Source organism: Paramormyrops kingsleyae, chromosome 8 (assembly GCF_048594095.1).
Source record: "Paramormyrops kingsleyae isolate MSU_618 chromosome 8, PKINGS_0.4, whole genome shotgun sequence".
Lineage (NCBI taxonomy): Eukaryota > Metazoa > Chordata > Actinopteri > Osteoglossiformes > Mormyridae > Paramormyrops > Paramormyrops kingsleyae.
Window position 1 is genome coordinate 17155680 of NC_132804.1, and position 18914 is coordinate 17174593.

The 18914-nt window shown below is 46.1% G+C and overlaps 1 protein-coding gene across 4 annotated transcripts in view; it reads left to right on the top strand.

Annotated features, from left to right (window-relative positions):
• The window catches only part of LOC111854016 (formin-like protein 3), a 35678-nt gene that overhangs the window by 10800 nt on the left and 5964 nt on the right, over window positions 1-18914 (top strand). For all 4 annotated transcript variants that reach the window (XM_023831563.2, XM_023831580.2, XM_023831597.2 and 1 more), the window contains 18 exons: window positions 1096-1179; window positions 3601-3706; window positions 5147-5223; window positions 5918-6011; window positions 7990-8064; window positions 8480-8590; window positions 9515-9664; window positions 11800-11901; window positions 12367-12670; window positions 12949-13038; window positions 13173-13297; window positions 13457-13659; window positions 13922-14156; window positions 16512-16580; window positions 16897-16977; window positions 17557-17686; window positions 17809-17969; window positions 18230-18331. In XM_023831563.2, coding sequence (XP_023687331.2) covers window positions 1096-1179; window positions 3601-3706; window positions 5147-5223; window positions 5918-6011; window positions 7990-8064; window positions 8480-8590; window positions 9515-9664; window positions 11800-11901; window positions 12367-12670; window positions 12949-13038; window positions 13173-13297; window positions 13457-13659; window positions 13922-14156; window positions 16512-16580; window positions 16897-16977; window positions 17557-17686; window positions 17809-17969; window positions 18230-18331 — 2299 coding nt within the window. The remainder of the gene's footprint in view (window positions 1-1095; window positions 1180-3600; window positions 3707-5146; window positions 5224-5917; window positions 6012-7989; window positions 8065-8479; window positions 8591-9514; window positions 9665-11799; window positions 11902-12366; window positions 12671-12948; window positions 13039-13172; window positions 13298-13456; window positions 13660-13921; window positions 14157-16511; window positions 16581-16896; window positions 16978-17556; window positions 17687-17808; window positions 17970-18229; window positions 18332-18914) is intronic.

Sequence of the window (18914 nt, forward strand, 5' to 3'; positions counted from 1 at the left end):
TTCGGTGGATAGCGCGGTCCCAGTGGCTGGGATGCACCACATGCGTTCGTCTGCTAGCCACTGCGGCCCCACCTTTTCACCCTGTGGGGGGGGGGGGGGGGACTCTGAGCTTGTGAAGCTCTGGGTCGGATATCAAATATTAAAGCCTTTTTTGCGAGATTGACCCTTTATTTGTTTGCTCTGGTGATTTTCTGGCTGGACTGTGAGCAAAGGCCATCTCGAGGGATTTTCAATGCTACAATGAGTGCAGGCTTTTCTGTGGCTAAATAAAATGTGGTCACAGAATGGTTTATCTTAAATGTGCCTTAACTCTGACCTCTGGTGAATTGTTATTCCTTAGATTGCCAAGAGGACCTGAAATAGCATCTGGTCAGACAGGAAAAGGGGGGGGGGGTGAGATGGGGGGAGGGGTGTTAGACAGGAAACTGATGATCAAGTGAAAGCACACCCTCCACCCCCCACCAAAACTCAGCATTTCTCACACATTTTCATCTTGTTCTATTCCTGAGACCAGCTCCCCCTTATTTGTGGGCTGCCACCCCCAGTCCCCCCCGCAGACTCCCCATCTCTGGGTGTTATTTCCTGCTCTCTGTGTCAGGGTCCTGTGTAGCTGGTGAACAGCAGCATCAATGAAAAGACAAGGTCATTTTAAGAAGTGCCCCACTGGGGCCCCTGGGGGGGGGGGGGGGGGGGGGATTCATTTGGGAAAGATGAGTAAATGCTCAGCATTTTGATCCCCCCCCCCCCCCCCCCACGTCTGCCTTCCCGCCTCCCCAGTTTTGGTTCTTTTCCAAGCTTTCAGTAAAATGGAAGAAATGTCGAGTGTGGCTCCTTCATTCCGCCTCATATCGCTGCCTGTGCTGTGTGTCAGACTCCCTTCCATGACATTCGGGCCGCGGTGCCTGAAAGGACAGCCTGCTGCTGGCTGACGCCTCTGACAGAACAGGATGACCCGAGCTCAGCCTGCGCACTGCCCCCGTGTCACTGTGACTGTGACGCCACTGCGTTGTCGTGATTCCCCCCCCCCCCCACCACAGCCATTTCTAGCTGACCGTACTGTGTGGTGCTCACTCTCAGGCTATGTGCCCATTACAGGTGGGTCAGGGAGTTCCTCAGTGATGATAACCGGGGTCTGGACGTCCTCGTGGAGTACCTGTCCTTTGCCCAGTCTGCTGTCATGTGAGTATCACACTCCTCTCTCTCTCCCAGCATCACTTTTAAAATGAAACAGAACATTTGCTTGATGCTCATGTGGCTGGTGGGAGTGTGGAATGGTTTGACATTCCATCTTGTAAAAGAGCATGGCTTTAACATCCCACCTGATTGAGAATCAGCGAAGAACGGCAGTGTCGTGTAAACAAACTCCTTGGCTGGATGTCCCAGAGAGGGCTGTCTGTGCCATAATGAGCCTGTCTATGCTGGGCTGGGCTTGTCTGTGCCATACTGAGCCTGTCTGAGCTGAGTTGAGCCCAGGGCTGGACAGGGATTAAAAATTAGCCCTGAATCTTGGGGTGGGGGGAGGGGGGATTCTCCAGCATAAATATTATCTGCCCACAAACCCATCAGTCAACCAGGAAAATGCCCAGTATGCCAGATGGCCAAACTGAGCCTGTCTATGCTGGGCTGGGCCCAGCTGTGCCACATAGAGCCTATCTAGGCTGGTTTGATCCTGTCTGTGCCATTATGAGCCTGTCTATGCTGGGCTGGGCTTGTCTGTGCCATACTGAGCCTGCCTATGCTGGGCCGAGCCTATATGTGCCATAATGAACCTGTATATGCTGGGCAGGGCCTAACTGTGCCATAATGAGCCGGTCTATGCTGGGCTGGGCCTATCTGTGCCATAATGAACCTGTCTATGCTGGGCTGGGCCTATCTGTGCCATAATGAACCTGTCTATGCTGGGCTGGGCTTGTCTGTGCCATAATGAGCATGTTTATGCTGGGCTGGGCCTAACTGGTTTCATGAGCCTACCTATGCTGGGCTGGGCCCATCTGTGCCAAACTGAGCCTATTTATGCTGGGCTGGGCCTAGTGGTGCCATCATGAGCCTGTCTATACTGGGCTGGGCCCATTTGTACTATACTGAGCCTGTCTGTGCTGGGTTGGGCCTAACTGCCATCATGGGCCCATCTGTGCCAAACTGAGCCTGTCTGTGCTAAGCTGTATGAAACTGAATTCTACCAAGTACTAAGCTACCTTGATTCCTCGATTACACATTTTTAGCAACCCCTCCCACATGCCCCGCCTTTCCTGTCCGTGTCTGTCCGCCTTCACGTGTTTGAGTGCCAGTGGCCTGTAGATGCTTTTTGAGGGGGTTGGGAGACAAGGGGCCCTGGAACTGGTGAGCTGAGACCCTGAAGCAGAGCCCTCCACACTGCCCACCCTGACTCTGCTGTGTGCCAGTACACCAACCTTCTGTGTGCTTTCATACCCCCCCCCCCCCAGCATTCAGCTCCTGCATATGTTTTGTTTCTTTAAATCTGTGAACTCAGCTCCTTTTGCTGGTATTTCCGTTTGTGTCATATCAGCCCCACCTTAACCCCAAAAAGGGAAAGTATGGTAAACAAAAGTCAGCCTCTCTGTGGTTGTGCTTGCTGGCCAGCGATGCTCTCAGACAGTTCCTTGGAGGAGCCTTCTGAGAACCTCTATCAGGTCTTGATGGGAGCAAAGGGATTTTTTTTGTTGAATTATGGAGGAAATTTATTGAATATGTACTGCTCTTTATGCTGATATGAAAATATTTTAATGTTCCTTAAAGACTCGCCAAGTTGCTGCGTGGTAACCGGCAGCCAAAATGCACTTGTGAATCAGGACTGAAGGAAAGTCTGGTTGACATTTTGTGTTTGGCGTATAATGGGGGATGTGGGGCTGGGGGGGGGGGATTGGGGGGGGGCTCATTTCCACAGTCAGAAGCTGCCCTGATTGGTTTCAGACCCTCATCTGGAAGCTGAAAATAAGGCCAGCCGCTGCTGTTCTCTGCAGGTGCTGGATCCGGCTCTGGGTCTGGATCCGGCTCTGGGTCTGGGTCTGGGTCTGGGTCTGGGTCTGCTTAGGCCCCAGTTTTTGTAGTGGAATTCGTGGGGACGGTGCTCCATGCTCTCTTGACACTGCTGTGCCCTGCCTCTTTCCAGATCAGTCCCAGCTGCCTCATGGGCCTTTTTTCCTCTTACTGGAGATTAAATTGCACATTTATCATGCCTATGAAAAGCAAACACGTGTTTAATTCAATGTAAAAATAAGCCAACAAGGGGTCAGTGACAAACGGCCGGATTATGTGTCGACCACTGGATCTCCATGGTATGAAGTATCTGTACTTTAATTTAGAAGTTTTCAGCCACTGGACAAACAAGAAGCCTAGTGGCTCTAATTAAACAGGGAGGAACGATCTATGGTGTGTGTGTGTGTGGGGGGGTGGACACGGGACAGGCTCTGTGCTTTGACACATTCATACGGGTGTATCTGTGCACGTCAAAAGAGCTCAGGGCTTTCTGTCCTCCATCCAAGTTGAGTCAGTGCTAAACGGTGATGCAGGGATGTCAAAGAGTCTTCTGCTTTCTGGCAATGTTCTTCAGCTGCTGGAGAAGTTTGTGCTGTGTTTCAGCCACAGTGAATTAGCCAGTAAGATCATGAAGCACCCCCGCCATGCTGCCCAAAAAGACGACGTGCACGTCTGCATCATGTGTCTACGAGCCGTAATGAACTACCAGGTAAACCGCACTAATTCTATCTCTTGGAAACATTTTTTTTTTAAACATGCTGCTCTGGGGTTATGTTTAAGAAACTCCCTCTAGTGAATAAAAGCTGTACTGCATGTTATCTAAAATCACCCCAGAAAATTCAACTCAAAATTTTAAGTTACACTACGTGGATAAAAATATTGGGACACACCTCTTTATCATTGAATTCAAGTGTTTCATTAAGAACCCTTTGCCACAGGTGTATAAAATCAAAAAGCCATGCAGTCAGGTTTGCAAACATTTGTGAAAGAATGGGTCATTCTGAAGAGCTCAGTGAATTCAAGCGTGGTGCTGCCACAGGATGTCCTTTGCAATACGTCAGTTTATGACATTTATCTCTGCTAGATATTCCACGGTCAACTGTAAATGGTGTTTTTGCAAAGTGAAAGTGTTCAGGAACAACAGAAACTCAGCCACAAAGGGCAGAACACATATAGTAACAGAGCGGGTCTCCGAGTGCTGAGGCGCATAGTGCGTGAAAGTTGCCAACATTCTATTGACCCAATAACTGCGGAGTTCCAAACTTCCTCTGGCATTATCCCCAGCATAAAAACTGTGCACTGGGAGCTTCATGGAATGGGCTTCCATGGCTGAGCAGTTGCATGCAAGCCTCACATAACTATAAGCACAATGCCAAGTGTTGGATGGAGTGATGTCAAGCCACTGGAATCTGGAATAGTGGAAACGTGTTCTGTGGAATGAGTGTCGAGTCACGCTTCTCTGTCTGGCAGTCTGATGGACAAGCCTTTGGCAGATGCCAGGAGAACGTTACCTGCCTGACTGCTTTGTGCCAACTGTAAAGTTTGGTGGAGGGGGGATAATGGTATGGGGTTGTTATTCAGGGGTTGGGCTGGGTCCCTTAATTCCATTGAAGCGAACTCTTAATGCTTCAGGGCCTTTTCTTTTCCAGCATTTGTGCACCAGTGCACAATTCAAGGTCCATAAAGACATGATTGGGTGAGTTTGGTGTTTAAGAATTTGACCGTGCCCAGACCTCAACCCCATCGAACACCTTTGTTGTGATGAACTAGAATGGCGATTGCAAGCCAGGCCTTCATATCTAACATCAGAATCTGACTTCACAAATGCTCTTCTGGATGAATGGGCAAAAAATCCCACAGACACACTCCAATATACTGTGGAAAGCCTTCCCAGAAGAGTGACAGCCATTACAGCTGCAAAGGGGGGACCAGCTCCATACTGATGCCTATGGATTTAGAATGGAATGTCATAGAAGTTCCTGTAGGTGTAATGGCCAGGTGTCCCAATACTTTTGTCCATGTACTGTATATTTTAACATGTATGTTACTGTAGAGTCTTTATATTTTTTGCTTATTTTAGGTGAAATAACCCTATGAGCAAGTGATGATGATTCGATGTGTATTAATCTGCCTATTCTACTCTTTTCAGTATGGCTTTAATATGGTCATGTCCCACTCACGCGCTGTCAATGAAATCGCACTTAGTCTAAACAACAAGAACTCTAGGTAAGTGTCTCTGCTTGGTGGAGTATGCACATCCACCTTGGCTGGTAGCTCAGCCGGGTACTCTTTACAGGGAGGTCTTTGCTGATTCAACAGGGATGAGCTGGTTTCCTCAATATTTTAAAATGTGTCCTGGGGAGTTATTAAGCACTCTCCCCCCACGGGTCACACAGAGAAAATCAAAGTATGAGAACTCAAAGCGATGAGGTTTTGCATATGGAGCATAATCTTGAATATTTTTACTAAATATTGTCGTATTACACCCAGAATGAATAATGTCAAGACGTGTTATGACAGTTCATTGACTGTGAGATTGTTATCCATCATTACTGGACTGGAGTAGATGTCATATGAAGCGGTCTCAATTTGCAGTGTCCCCTTCATGCGTACTTATGGACATTTTTAATGATACTTGCAAATGTTTTAATTATGTTTAATTATTTTGTCATGCTTCCTTTTTCATTTTTGCTTTACAAGTGCTTTCTGCCACTTGCCAGGCTGTCACTGTAAATAAGAAACTGTTCTTAATGATTTTCCTGGTAAAATAATGGTTAAAAAGTGACGGCGCCCTGTTTTTCACAGCTAACCCTTATTGTGGCTTGCACAGTAACAGTAGGAGAATGGCTTGGGTGGAGGAATCGTTGCTTTTTACCAAAACCTCAGTGTTGAGCCACTGAAGCTGCTGTCTTCATTCCAGAACAAAGGCCCTGGTGCTGGAACTACTGGCCGCCGTGTGCCTGGTCCGAGGGGGCCACGAGATTATCCTGTCCGCCTTTGACCACTTCAAAGAGGTAAGGCACCCAGGCAGTCTCTGCTTCTGGGCCTGTGGCTTTTGGTCGGCACCGACCCCCACAGATTCCTGCCTTCCTTGGCTGCTTGGGGGTCCTCGTGAATGTGGGATTTTCCCAGGCTGAGAAAGCTAAAGAGAAAAAATGTTAATGACACACGTGATTGATTTGACTCTGTGAGTATGCATTTGACCGTACTGAGGGTGGTCCTAATTTGTGCAGCGATAAAGATCCAGACCACTACACGAAGGACTACCGTTCAAGCATGACCATAAACTGAGATGTCAATTACCTCGCAATTCAGGCCCTTGATTCTAGCCAATCAAATCTTAGTGTTAGTGTGCTGCGGCCTGATGTTATTTATTGCATTGAGAAATAGATGTAAACTTTTTACGCAAAAACATAATCAATGACCCTCTTCTATCTTAAGCCATTTTCACACATGAACTCCAGGCATTGTCTGGAGAGTCAGGTCCGGAATTTTCCAGAATTGCCCTTCTACACATGAGAATATCCGTGTCAGATGTGTTCACACCTACTAGAAGTACTCTGACGGGTATAGGTGTGAGGGGTGGTGCTTGGGTAGAGCATGCAGGAGGCAGGACATGATGCAAAAAGTACTGACAGATTCCGTCAGCGAGACCTCAGCTTCTTTCAGAGTCGAATGATGAGGCAGGTTCCTTAAGCTTAAGCAGTTTAGTAGGACAGAATGAAGATGTTACGGAAAGATGTTTACACACGGCCAGTTAGAAATGAGTCTATCTGCACACGGTCTATCTGTGTCTGTCTGCCCCCCCAGAGGGAAGCAGGCCCTTTACCCATGGTCTCTGTATAGAATCCTGAGGCCAGAAGGTCAGACAGCCTTAGTGACAGTGAGTAGCATGAGAGGAAAAAAACATGATGTGAGGAAGCAAGTAGCAAGGACAGAAAGGAATAAAAAAGGAAGAAATAGAAAGGCTATAAAAGAGAAAACTAAATAAAAATTACTTCAATAGCTACAAATTAACTTCAGCTACAAATCCCTCAGTACACTACGGAAATCACATTGTTTTGTTAACAGCAATACTGGCAGAAGTTTCTTAATCTAGTTGTCTCTCCAGCCAGCCGTGTTTGTTGTGGTCTTCTTAGCATCATGACCCTTCTTCTTTGCCTTTGAATGTTTATTTTCTTCCATTTTCGCGTTATTCTCTTGACAGAAACATCATCAACGCACCCACTCACTCGCGGCGAATTATCCAGAATCCTCCCTGCTCCATTCACACATGGCGGTCAATCGGAAATTACCTCGACCTCGTAATAGGGAGCTAGCGGTCCGCTTAATGTCCGGTATCGACTGATTTGGACATTTGTGTTCACACATACAGCCCCCCCCCCACCCCAGGTAATGTCTAGAAAAGTTCAGGGTGGCAGTGTGTCTGAAGGGGGCTGGAAAATATGACGGAGAGCTTAGTGGATTTTACAAAGATTGTGCTGCAAGGAAAGTGAGGGCAGGGTTAGTGAGGATAATAACTACACTACCCACACCACAGGAGTGAAAAGAGCAGGATCAACAGAGGCATATTTCTCAAGAATAATTGCTAAGAACATGGGACATTTTGTGTCCTGCCTACATGAAACACAAAATGGCCACCCTGGGTAAGGACTGCGAGGAAAAAAATCTCCTGTTTGTTTTCTGTCTCCTTGCAGTGCGTGGGAGTTTGGCTGTTGCCGGCTCTCTCCCATTCCTTTTTCTGTCATCTTCCCATTCCACAAACTCCTATAATTAGGAATAAATTGCTTTCTAAACAGCGCGTCGACTCCATTTAGGGGTGTTACGAGGGCAGATTGTAATCAGAGGGTTTGCCGCCGTTCCATAGCAACCAGACCGTGTGCTGGGAGCGCCTGGCCACGGCTGTGGTGAGGCGCTTTTGTCGCCTGTGGCCTTGCTGTTGTCACAGGGGCCTTGGGGGGGGCATCCTGACACGTGTGGCCCCGCCCCCAGGTGTGCCGGGAGAAACAGCGCTTCGAGAAGCTCATGGACTATTTCCGCAGCGAGGATGGAAACATCGATTTCATGGTGAGCGGAAGTCGGAGCATGGTCCGTTGAAATGCGCCGTGTTACACGTAGGGGGTGGGGGGGTGACGTGTCCGTATCTAGGACTTCAGGTGAAACCACTATGGCCAATCACAGCCCTACAGGTGCTCAGGGACCAGGTGCAGATTAAACAGGAAAATCTCCCCCATACCTTCCCACAAAGTGTTTAAATGTGTTTCCATATACAGCAGTGTCTTAACTGGGTCATAACCAAACCAATGTAGTCACAGTCATTACCTGTATGGATTGATTCCCAGCAGAGATGAGGTTTAAATGAAATCCTCAGACAGCAGGGAAATGCCCGTGCATGAAAACCACGTAATGAAGGTGACCGCTTAGTTATTATGAATTACAGTATCGCAGGTTCATAAATAACTGAGACAAACGTGTCACGCAGGTGGCCTGCATGCAGTTCATCAACATTGTGGTACACTCAGTGGAGGACATGAACTTCCGGGTACACCTGCAGTATGAGTTCACCAAGCTGGGCCTGGACGGATTTCTCGAGGTGGGTGGCTTCTTACCTGAGCTTGGGTTCAGTGACTAGCTAGCGGGGAGCTAACAAAAGTATCGCTAGTCTTGTGGCCTCAGATCAGATTCAGCAGGAAAGGTGCATTCGCACAATGTGCAGACCATCACCTCCCTCATGCCCTGTGTTGGGTTGTATAAATTACATGGTGAAACTTTACTTGAGGGGGCGCAAATAATGCAGTAGTACATTCTGACTTAATGTATTAATTAAGCAGAAACTAAGTGTGAATTACATACTTATCCCATGTTCATTTATCATTAATCGATCATAATGGTTAATGTATTTCATGCATACTGTATTTGTTCATGATTTGTACTTGAGTAGTAACTGAGTACTAAGTGAAGTATCCATTCTTCTATATCAACATTACAGAACTCACTGATTTTGTTGTTGTTTCTGAGATGAGACCGCCAGTGAGCTAAATTCAGGCTTCCTCATCATACTTTATAGCATCTGGAGTCAAAAACTCACTCAATCCTTATGTAATCCAACAAAGAACTTTTGTTCAATGTCCAAAACTCACTAAGTCCCTTGAAATTTTCCCCAAAATGTATCTCATGGACTGAGTGAGTTTTGGAAATGTGGTTTTTTCCATTATTATGTCATCAGATTTCATCATTCTTTTATCTGCATGCTGCATTGTTTTTTTAGGATACATTAAATAACTAATTTCCAACTGCCAAAGGAAAATTACTCGAAATCAGCTGAAAGAACCATTTGAGGTGCATGATGCTATCTCCTGGGTTGTGGGAAGTTCTTGTTGTGCTTTGCGCTTGCATGGTGCTCCAGGAGCTGTGCACTGCTCAGCCACTCAGCATGTTCAGCTTATCTCGGGCTCCCGTCTCACTCAGTGGAAAATCCTTGTTTCATCTGGTCACTGGGTTCTTCTCCTCCCTGCAGAAATGCAGGAACACAGAGAGCGACAAGCTCTCCGTGCAGATTCAGGCTTACCTGGAGAACATGTTTGATGTGGGAGGCTTACTGGAGGATGCCGAGACCAAGAACGTGGCTCTTGAGAAAGTGGTGGACCTGCAGGAGCACCTCTCCCATGTAAGATCTCCCTCAGCATCACTCTTAATACTGCTGTCTTATCTGACTGATCGCTTCCCCTCACCTGAGTTGTGTGGTGACTCAGTGTTGAAAAGGTGAAGGAACAAGTATGTAACAATGGACAGGAAAGGTATTCCTCTTTCAAACTAATGTGACCCAACTTTGGAAGCTTCCGGCAAGGAAGGTCCATTAGGAAAACCCAGATGTGGAGTTCTGAACCGTAAACTGCTATCTACTGCCCCCATGTGGCCACTCCTGATTCCACTTTTACTTAATATCCATCCATCCATTTTCTATAACATTTCATCCAGTAGTGTCACATGAGCTTGGAACTTATGCCAGAAAGCACAGGACTCTAGGGGACAGGGGACAGCTTGAATGGGATGTCAGTCCAACATAATGCAAACAATATCAAAGTATTACACTGTGGGGCTCATTCTGGGGGTGGCACAGTGGCTCAGTCAGCATCCTGGTTACTTCACACTTCCAGGGTTAGGGGTTTGAATCCCACCTCTGCTGTTTATGTTTGCATGTCCATCCCCTGTCACATAGGTCTCCTGTAGGTGCTACAGTACAATGTAGCTAATTGGTATCTCTACATCGCCCCTACAATATGATTGTGTGTGAGTGTATGTACCCAGCAATGCTCTTATTTCCCACCCTGTGGTCCTCATCCCTGCACTGCCTGGGATAGACTCCTGCAGGCACGGAATGGGGCTAAATTTCATCCTGGGAGATTTATGTACAAGACAACACTCTAGGGGAGCTTGATAAATGATGCCATAGTTGAAAGTAATACCCTGATCATTTTTTTACTGACATTTCAAGAAGGAAATAATAAGTAGCATATTGAACTGTTCAAGCAGTCTGACTTTTTCAGCTCCTACTGGTCTCTTCCTAACATCCATCGTTTGAGAAACTTCCGGTGAGTATCAATAGCAAACGATTAGCTGTGGCACCTCCGCCACAGCACACTGTGCTCACTCAGCTCTAAATGACAAAGGATCACACCGATCGGACAAAAGGTCGTGGTGATCGGACGAAAGATCGTGCTGCATGTTTGCGGAATTCCCTATGCAGAGCAATCGTGATCTTTTCTGCGTGAGAAAACTCGTTGGTTAATATTCCGAAACGTACTATTTCAAAGTTGTAAAATTATTTTGTTTCTGACCGGCTCATTTTTAAACCAGTCAAATTATGTTTCTGCAATAAATTTTGTTTCTGAGTGGCAAAACAGCTAAGCAGGAATTCTACCAAGTCTCTTGGGTGGAACTCTTTAGAGCAACGGTCTGCGACATTTTTAGTAGTGAGAGCTACTTTTACAAAGAAAATTTGACCTCTGAGTTGCAACATTATATTTTGGGGGCAGGGGGGGTTACCCCTCAGTAGATTTTGCTGACCCTGGGGGGGAAGGGGAGGTTCCCACTGATATATTTTGTTGCCCAGATAATACTCTGAGTGAAGGTAATACTGATTATCGATTGACTGGAAATGATTTAAAGATCTACCTGTCAATGATGATCGCCCGTTTGGTGACCCCTGTTTTAGAGCCTTTTACAAATTAATCGCAACAATGAATAATAAGCCCCAATTCCAACACTCATTTACTTTATGGAATACAGGCACGAGGAAACAGGTCACCATCATTGGCCCCTGTGGCTTATTTCTCATCCTTCAGTCTGTCTCCTTGTGTCATTTTGTTGACAGAAACAACGCGTGTCGTTCTCTGTCTTTGCCCATTTCTTTTTGCTCGGTTTGTCCCGTGTCCCCTGCGGGAAAGGTCACCCAACGCCATCATTCTCAGATCTGTGGAATTACGAGGGAGGTGAGGCAAAACACTGCCCTCCTCGACTGGCTGACATTTGCAGCCGCTTGGATTCCAGTCCAGAAAGCACAGTTCCAGCTTGCTCTGCTGTGTCATCCTGCTAGGCATCTCTCATTTCTTATTGATGCGGCTGATAGAGGGAGGGGGGAGAGGGAGAGCGAGAATCGGAGGGTGTGGATCTGAGAGATCTGCTGGCATTTCTGCTCTTCACATCGATTCCTATTTTTTCATACCTACCTCTGCGTCCGAGCCCCACGCTCTACCCCAGTGAATATTCCCTATTTCTCCTCCTTCTTCATCTCCCTGGCAGGTGACAGAGAAGCTGCAAGAGGTGGAGAATGAGACCATCATGAAAGTGGCAGACCTGGAGAAGCAGCTCCTCCAAAAAGACAAAGATCTGTCTTCCATCAAGGTAAGATCTCAGGATGTTATTGTGCTCTGTCAATCACTGATTTATTCTCATTTGTTATCTGGGCCATGCTGGTGTTACAGGGACCTTGGGTGGGTGGGGGGGGGGGCATCTTAATGTCTCCTGAGTTCTTCTTACATTAACTAGTGACACAATGTTTGGGATTGGCTGTGTGTAGGATCACCGGTATATTCCATTACAACAGTAGTAGAACAGAAAGTGAAACTAAAATTCACTCCCACAACAAACATTATTAGATTAAATGATTACGGTTAACAGTTCTCCTACTCATTCAGTGTAGGTGCCCTTGCACAGAATCAAATAGGTTACAATATAATATGATAATGCATAATGAATATATAACGCAAATATTATAACGATACTGAGTGTTCTTAGACTGGGAATACTTAAGACTTTATACACGTTGATTGCCCTCTTCTGCTTTGAATGTGTCCTGTGGCCTAAAAGGAGACGTATGAGGTGGCGAGTTGCCAGGTCAACACACTGAGACGCATGATTGAGGAGAGAGACATCGCCTTCCAGCAGCAGGCCAATGTGGAGAAGAGCCTAGAGGAACGTGAGCAGCGCAGGACGCTCCACCTTCGCCCACAGCCAGAAGGAGATGCCCCCAGATGTGCCCTAGTAGGAGGGAGTGAAGACCTCAATGGGGGTGTGGAGCCCAGGGCTCCAGGGAGCAACTGCCCCACCACTGTGGAACCACAGCCTCAAGCTCCACCCCCACCACCACCTCCACCCTTACCTTCCACCTCAGGTATTGTTCTTCACCTTCCTGACACATAGGGGGCGCTGATGAGCATGCTCACTTGGACAGGTACAGTCTTCTTCTTATTCTGCATCAATTATAAGCAAATCCCAAGCAGCTGTAACACTAGGGTTATTTTAATAGTTGGGTAATGCTTGGCCAGATAGGAGAGAAATGCCTTGGGAAACATTATCTTAGACACTAAAAAGCCCCAGTAGGTGAGATCTTAAAGCTGATACAATGAAAATGATCATGCAGCTGCGACTCTTCCGCTCTGCTGCCCACAGGGGAAGGTATGATGATTGTGGGTCCTCCACCGCCAGCGCCGCCACTCCCCGGAACATCACCATCCGTCATCCTCAGTGCCGGCCTATCAGGTGAGAGAAGCCAGATATCTGGCTGCGTGTGAGATTTCAGCAAGTCTTCATCGGCATGTGTGAGTGTGATAGCACTTGCTGTTGATGAGCCAAAGAATATTATAAGCACAATGGACAGTCCTATTGCTTTGCAGCCATTAGAATCAAGAAACCCATCAAGACTAAATTCCGACTGCCTGTGTTCAACTGGACGGCCCTCAAGCCCAATCAGATCAAGGGCACTGTGTTTAATGAAATCGACGATGAGCGAGTTCTGGAGGTGAGACAAAGTCTTTCCTATTACAATCCTCCCACCCTTTTCTGTCTCTCATATGTGGGGAAGACCCAACAACACAAGGCATCCCAGTCCCATGTTGTATACATTCTCTGTTCTTAGCCCAATTTCAAATGCAGATTCTTGGTGTTTTCTTTCTCCTAGGAGCTGGACCTGGACAGGTTTGAAGAGCTTTTTAAAACCAAAGCACAAGGCCCTATGATGGACCTTATCTGTCCCAAGGGCAAGGTGTCCCAGAAAGCGGCCAACAAAGTCACCCTTCTAGATGTCAACCGCTCCAAGAACTTAGCGATCACACTGCGCAAAGCGGGTAAAAGCACAGAGGAGATCTGCAAGGCCGTCCAGCTGTGAGTGTCACCCCTATTTTTGCTAGAACCTCCATAGTCACAGACAGTCAGGAATGAAATGGAAGTGCCTGTTCTGTTGGTGTAACATCTTGGTCACTGCTTGATGGTATCCCAGAATGCAACATTTCTTCAAGTGCTTTCTCCACAGCTTGAGCACTCCTTTTCGGGAAAACAGACCACTTTAAAGTTTTGGTGCACTACACGGGATACTGAGTGCTGTGGAAAGTTTCTTCTAACATGACGCCGTGTCTGACACCTTTAGGTTTGACCTGAAGGCCCTGCCGGTAGACTTGGTGGAGTGCTTAATGCGGCTTCTGCCCACGGAGGCAGAAAGCAAGCTGCTCCGGCAGTACGAGCGTGAGAGACGCTCCCTGGATCAGCTGGCCGAGGAGGACCGCTTCATGTTGCACATCGGCAAGATCGAGAGGCTCACACAGAGGATGAACATGATGGCGTTCATGGGCAACTTCGACGACAACTTCAACATGCTAATGCCGGTACTTCAGCCGTCCACCTGCCCAGCCTGTGCTGCCTGCACCTGAATCCTCCCTGCGTGTCTCTGTCTCTCAGAGGAGGGCATGGAGGAGGGCATTAGAGGAGAAGGCGGAGCGCATCGCTTCCTGTATTTATCCTCTCAAATCTCCATCGCATCAGGGTACTGGGACTGTCCCAGCAATATCATGACTCCATAAAATGATTATGGGACTTGCTGCCTGGGACAGTGGAACCCAGTGAGATTAAGGTGGTTTTGTTCAAGCCACACTATGCTGTAATTATATATTAAGAAAGCTTTGGTAACACTTTACTTAAAGCAGTCATCTTAATGTATTATAGATACCTTCATAATGCATTATAACGCATTTATAAAGTATTATAAACATAGCTATATTTATAAAAGGCACAACATTATAGCAATGTGTATTATGCATTATGAATGTTCTGTGAAGCTCTCATCTATAATGCACTATTCATACCTTTATAATGCATTATGATGGTCAGTATAATAATTAAGGATGCTTCGTATTGCAGTATTATGATGGTATTTATAGACTTTAATATGACTTTCTATTACATTATGCGACTTTAAGTGTTACAAAAGCTTTGTCTTAGTCCACAGGAAGAGAGTTTTTTTCCACATTTAAAGTTATGCTCATATTTATATCTGGTCCATTTTCACATCTCCACTGTGCCCCAGCTCACATAGGCAGTCCCTGGGTCAGGCCGTACTCTGGTACTCAGTACCAAGTCACCCCCAGCACACAGAGCAACCAGTTGATAAACCATAACACCCAATTCCCTATAAGGACTTCTAAATTCTGATTGGTCACAAAACACCAACAAACCAAGCTTAAACGTATAACAAACATCATTTTTCTGCTCTATTGGTTCATCTTGGTAACGAGGTAAAATCCACCCATCTTGCCCAATTTACCGGAATCAGTCTCGACTTCTAGACTCTACTTGAGATATGCGTATAGATATTGATTATATGACATTGAATCACTGTTAACGTTTGGGTGTTCCATTGAATCACCACAAATACATGGTAAACATATGATTAGTGTGATTAATGTAACAATTACTTCTACATTTGCACTACCGCGTAACATATTGTATATTGTCTACTTTTTATAACTATAACTCTTTGTGCACCAGTTGGGGCAGCTTCGAGTCTCTTCATGCAGGTGGTTTCTCCCCCCCTTGCTCCGCTGTCTGTCTCTCCAAAGTCCGGTCTCTCTACAGGGTCTGCGGAACTAACCGCAGGCAGCTATCATGAAACGAGGTCACACAGTATTCAAAACAATCTCTTCTTGCCTAAGGCCTAAGATATAACAGACCCAATATTCCTCCCCTCCCAGACCTACCAATGCCAAATTTTCCTTCCACACCATGAAGCCTATTATATTACAAATTTGTTGAATACAATGGTTCATGATAAGGAATGCACACATTACTTTGTGGTTCGTTAGCTCAAGGTACAGCACAGTATTGCATGTAGCTATTTCTATTATTGAATTATTAATATTATTATTATTATTATGTACTGTATTATTATTCTTAAGATGTTGTAGGGTATTTGGAAGTGTTTCTTAAGTGCTTTATATGCCTCCAAAGGTCAAATATACCATATGGACAGAAGTATTGGGGCATCTAGTCGTTACACCTACAGGAACTTTTATGACATCCCATTCTAACTCCATAGGCATCACTATGGCCCCCCCACTTTACTGGGACGGCTTTCCATAAGATTTTGGAGTGTGTCTGTGGGAATCTTTGTCCATTCACCCAGAAGAGCATTTGTGAGGTCAGATACTGATGTTAGACATGAAGGCCTGGCCTGCAATCGTCATTCTGGCTCATCACACAGGTGTTCGACAGGATTGAGGTCTGGGCTCTGTGTGGGCAGGGTCAAAGTCAAACACCAAACTCAACTAGCCATGTCTTTATGGACCTTGCTTTGTGCACTGGGGCACAGTGATGCTGGAACAGAAAAGGGCCCTCCCCAAACCGTTCCAAAAAACTGGATTCATAGAATTGTCCAAAATGTTTTGCAGTGGTGAAGCACCTGTGACAATTGGTCTGAATGAAACACCTGAATTTAATGACTGATAGGTGTGTCCCAATACTTTTGACCATATAGTATAAATACTATATACTAAGACAAACATTTAACTGATGCTAAATAAGGACCATATGCACCTATTCCAACTTACTTGCAATTAAAGACAGACTTAGGGAATGGATCTTGTTCGTGACTTGAGGACTGCCTGTATATCATAAACTTTTTTCTGTGTCATGGTTGTCGTCTAAGAGAAGCTCTGCTCTTATGTGTTAATGTCTCCCGCATCCAGCAACTCAATGCCATAATCGCATCATCTGCCTCAGTGAAATCGTCCCCTAAGCTGAAGAGAATGTTAGAGGTGAGCCAACTCTGTCAGAAGCTCCATTTGGTATCTGTGATGCTGCTTCTGTTGCCAAACCAAAGATTAGCATGTTGTCCTCAGCTATGTCGCTCTCCAGCACGAGACTTGGATCTTTTGAGTACTCAGCAGATTATTAGTAATTAGCCTTTGGAATCCCTGACTGATTTCTTACTTTATTGATTCCTTTGGCATTGAACCAGGTCATAATTAATAGCGCATGTTAAGAGCCCAATTTCTTCAATTGCTATGTAGACAGTAGCTCTCTCCCATTCTGAAAAATGTATCCAAGCAGTGAACTGTCTTTTTCCTACAGATTATTTTAGCCCTGGGGAACTACATGAACAGCGGTAAAAGAGGGTCGGTGTATGGGTTCAAACTGCAGAGCCTGGATTTGGTGAGTTATGAAGAAGAATGTAAATGTGATATGTTATTTCTAGCTGAGCTTTGTATATACAGACGCCCCTCTACTTACGAACATTCTTACGAACTTACGAAGTTTCAGACATACGACCGAAGAGGACTGCAAGTCCAAATTGTCTTCCTTGGGCTCCCGTTTCCTGTCCGCCACATCAATTATTTTTGTTTGCGCGCCAGTTCCACTTAGTGCGACTTCTGGCCGCTACTCCCGCCGCGCAGCAGCATAGCGTGCGTACTCCCAGCATCCTAGATCTTTGTACTTGCGTATACCCTTAAATGATGTTGAATAACGACTTACGAACATTTCGAGTCATGAACGGCTGTTCGGAACTTATCTCATTCGTAATTAGAGGAGCGTCTGTATAGTAATTTTGACACTGAATCCAGACCATCGTTTTTCATGAGCTCACAGCCACAACCTGCCTTCTGCAATAATAGCAGCTTCATGCGTTATCAGTGTCAGACAGATACACGAAACCATTGCACCTATAACAGCACGGCCACCCTGGGGCAAACTGTGCTTAGTGAGTGATTCTGATGCCTTTTCTGCCTTCAGCTGTTGGACACAAAATCCACGGACAGGAAGATGACTCTTCTTCACTACATTGCTCTCATCGTGAAGGAGAAGTACCCTGAACTGGCCGTTTTCCCCAGTGAGCTACACTTTGTGGACAAAGCAGCCAGTGGTAAACTTGTTGTTGCTATATTTTAAATTGAATGTACGTGAGATATTGACTCTGTGTGTGAGTGCATGATCGAATCTGCTATGTATGTGTTCCCCTGGCTTCTCTTTTACTGCCGGGTCCAGTTTCCCTGGAGAATGTGCTGCTGGATGTGCGGGAGCTGGCTAAAGGCATGGAGCTGATCCGTAAGGAGAGCAGCCTTCATGACCACGCAGTGCTCAAGAGCTTCCTGCAGATCAATGAAGGACGGATGGAGAAACTGCAGAAGGATGCCAAGATGGCGGAGGTGCTCCCCCGGCGATGTAATGCGAGCGTCAAGACCTTGACCCTGTGCAAGACCTCAAAGACCAGCTCCTACTAACTATATACATTTTCACTTTTGATGGCACAAACAAAGACCCTTAACTGTATGTCTAACCGAGAGTTGTGGAGATTAAGGAGATAGCTGGTATTAAACATTCAGCAAACACTGTCCAGCAACACAATGCCTTCTTAAAGGCATATTTTGCTCTCCATAATTTCTCCTCATTTTTCACCACCTTGCAGGAGGCGTTTGGCAGCGTGGTTCACTACTTTGGGGAGAACCCAAAGACTACCCCCCCCTCCATTTTCTTCCCTGTGTTTGTACGCTTCATTAAGGCTTACAAGGTAAGATTATTTTGAGGAATCTAAACATCCCTGCCCTTCCCTCTTCGGCCATCCGTGCAGAAGCTGTGTCCAGCTCCCCTGTCCAGTAAAACCTCTGATTTCATATTCGGCTTCTCATTCTCATATTTGAGTTCTTTCGTGCTTTTATTTTGTGGGAAGGTGATGCTTATGTGGCCGACAGGATGTCAGACGCTCATCAACAGTAAAGGCCAGCTGACACTATTCCAATCATCAACAGCCCAGCGTAATTCGCTGCCAGCTCTGTCCTTCCTAAGATTGTTTGAGAGTCAGATTTATGATCACTGCAGTGTGACGGCCCTTGAACCCCCACATGGTTTCATTCAGAACAATTTGTTTTGAAAATGTCATTGCATCCACAGCCAATTTTGGGGAAGTTCTTCACAAAAGTAATTACAGACAGAGGTGGGAAGTTCAGGTCCAGAAAGTACAAATCCAGACCAGGGTTTTGTTTTAACCAACCAGTCGAGTACTCTGTGACTGATGACTGGTGACAGCTGGTTGGTTGAAGCAAAACCCTGATCTGGAATTGTACTTTCTGGACCTGACCTTTCTACCTCTGTCT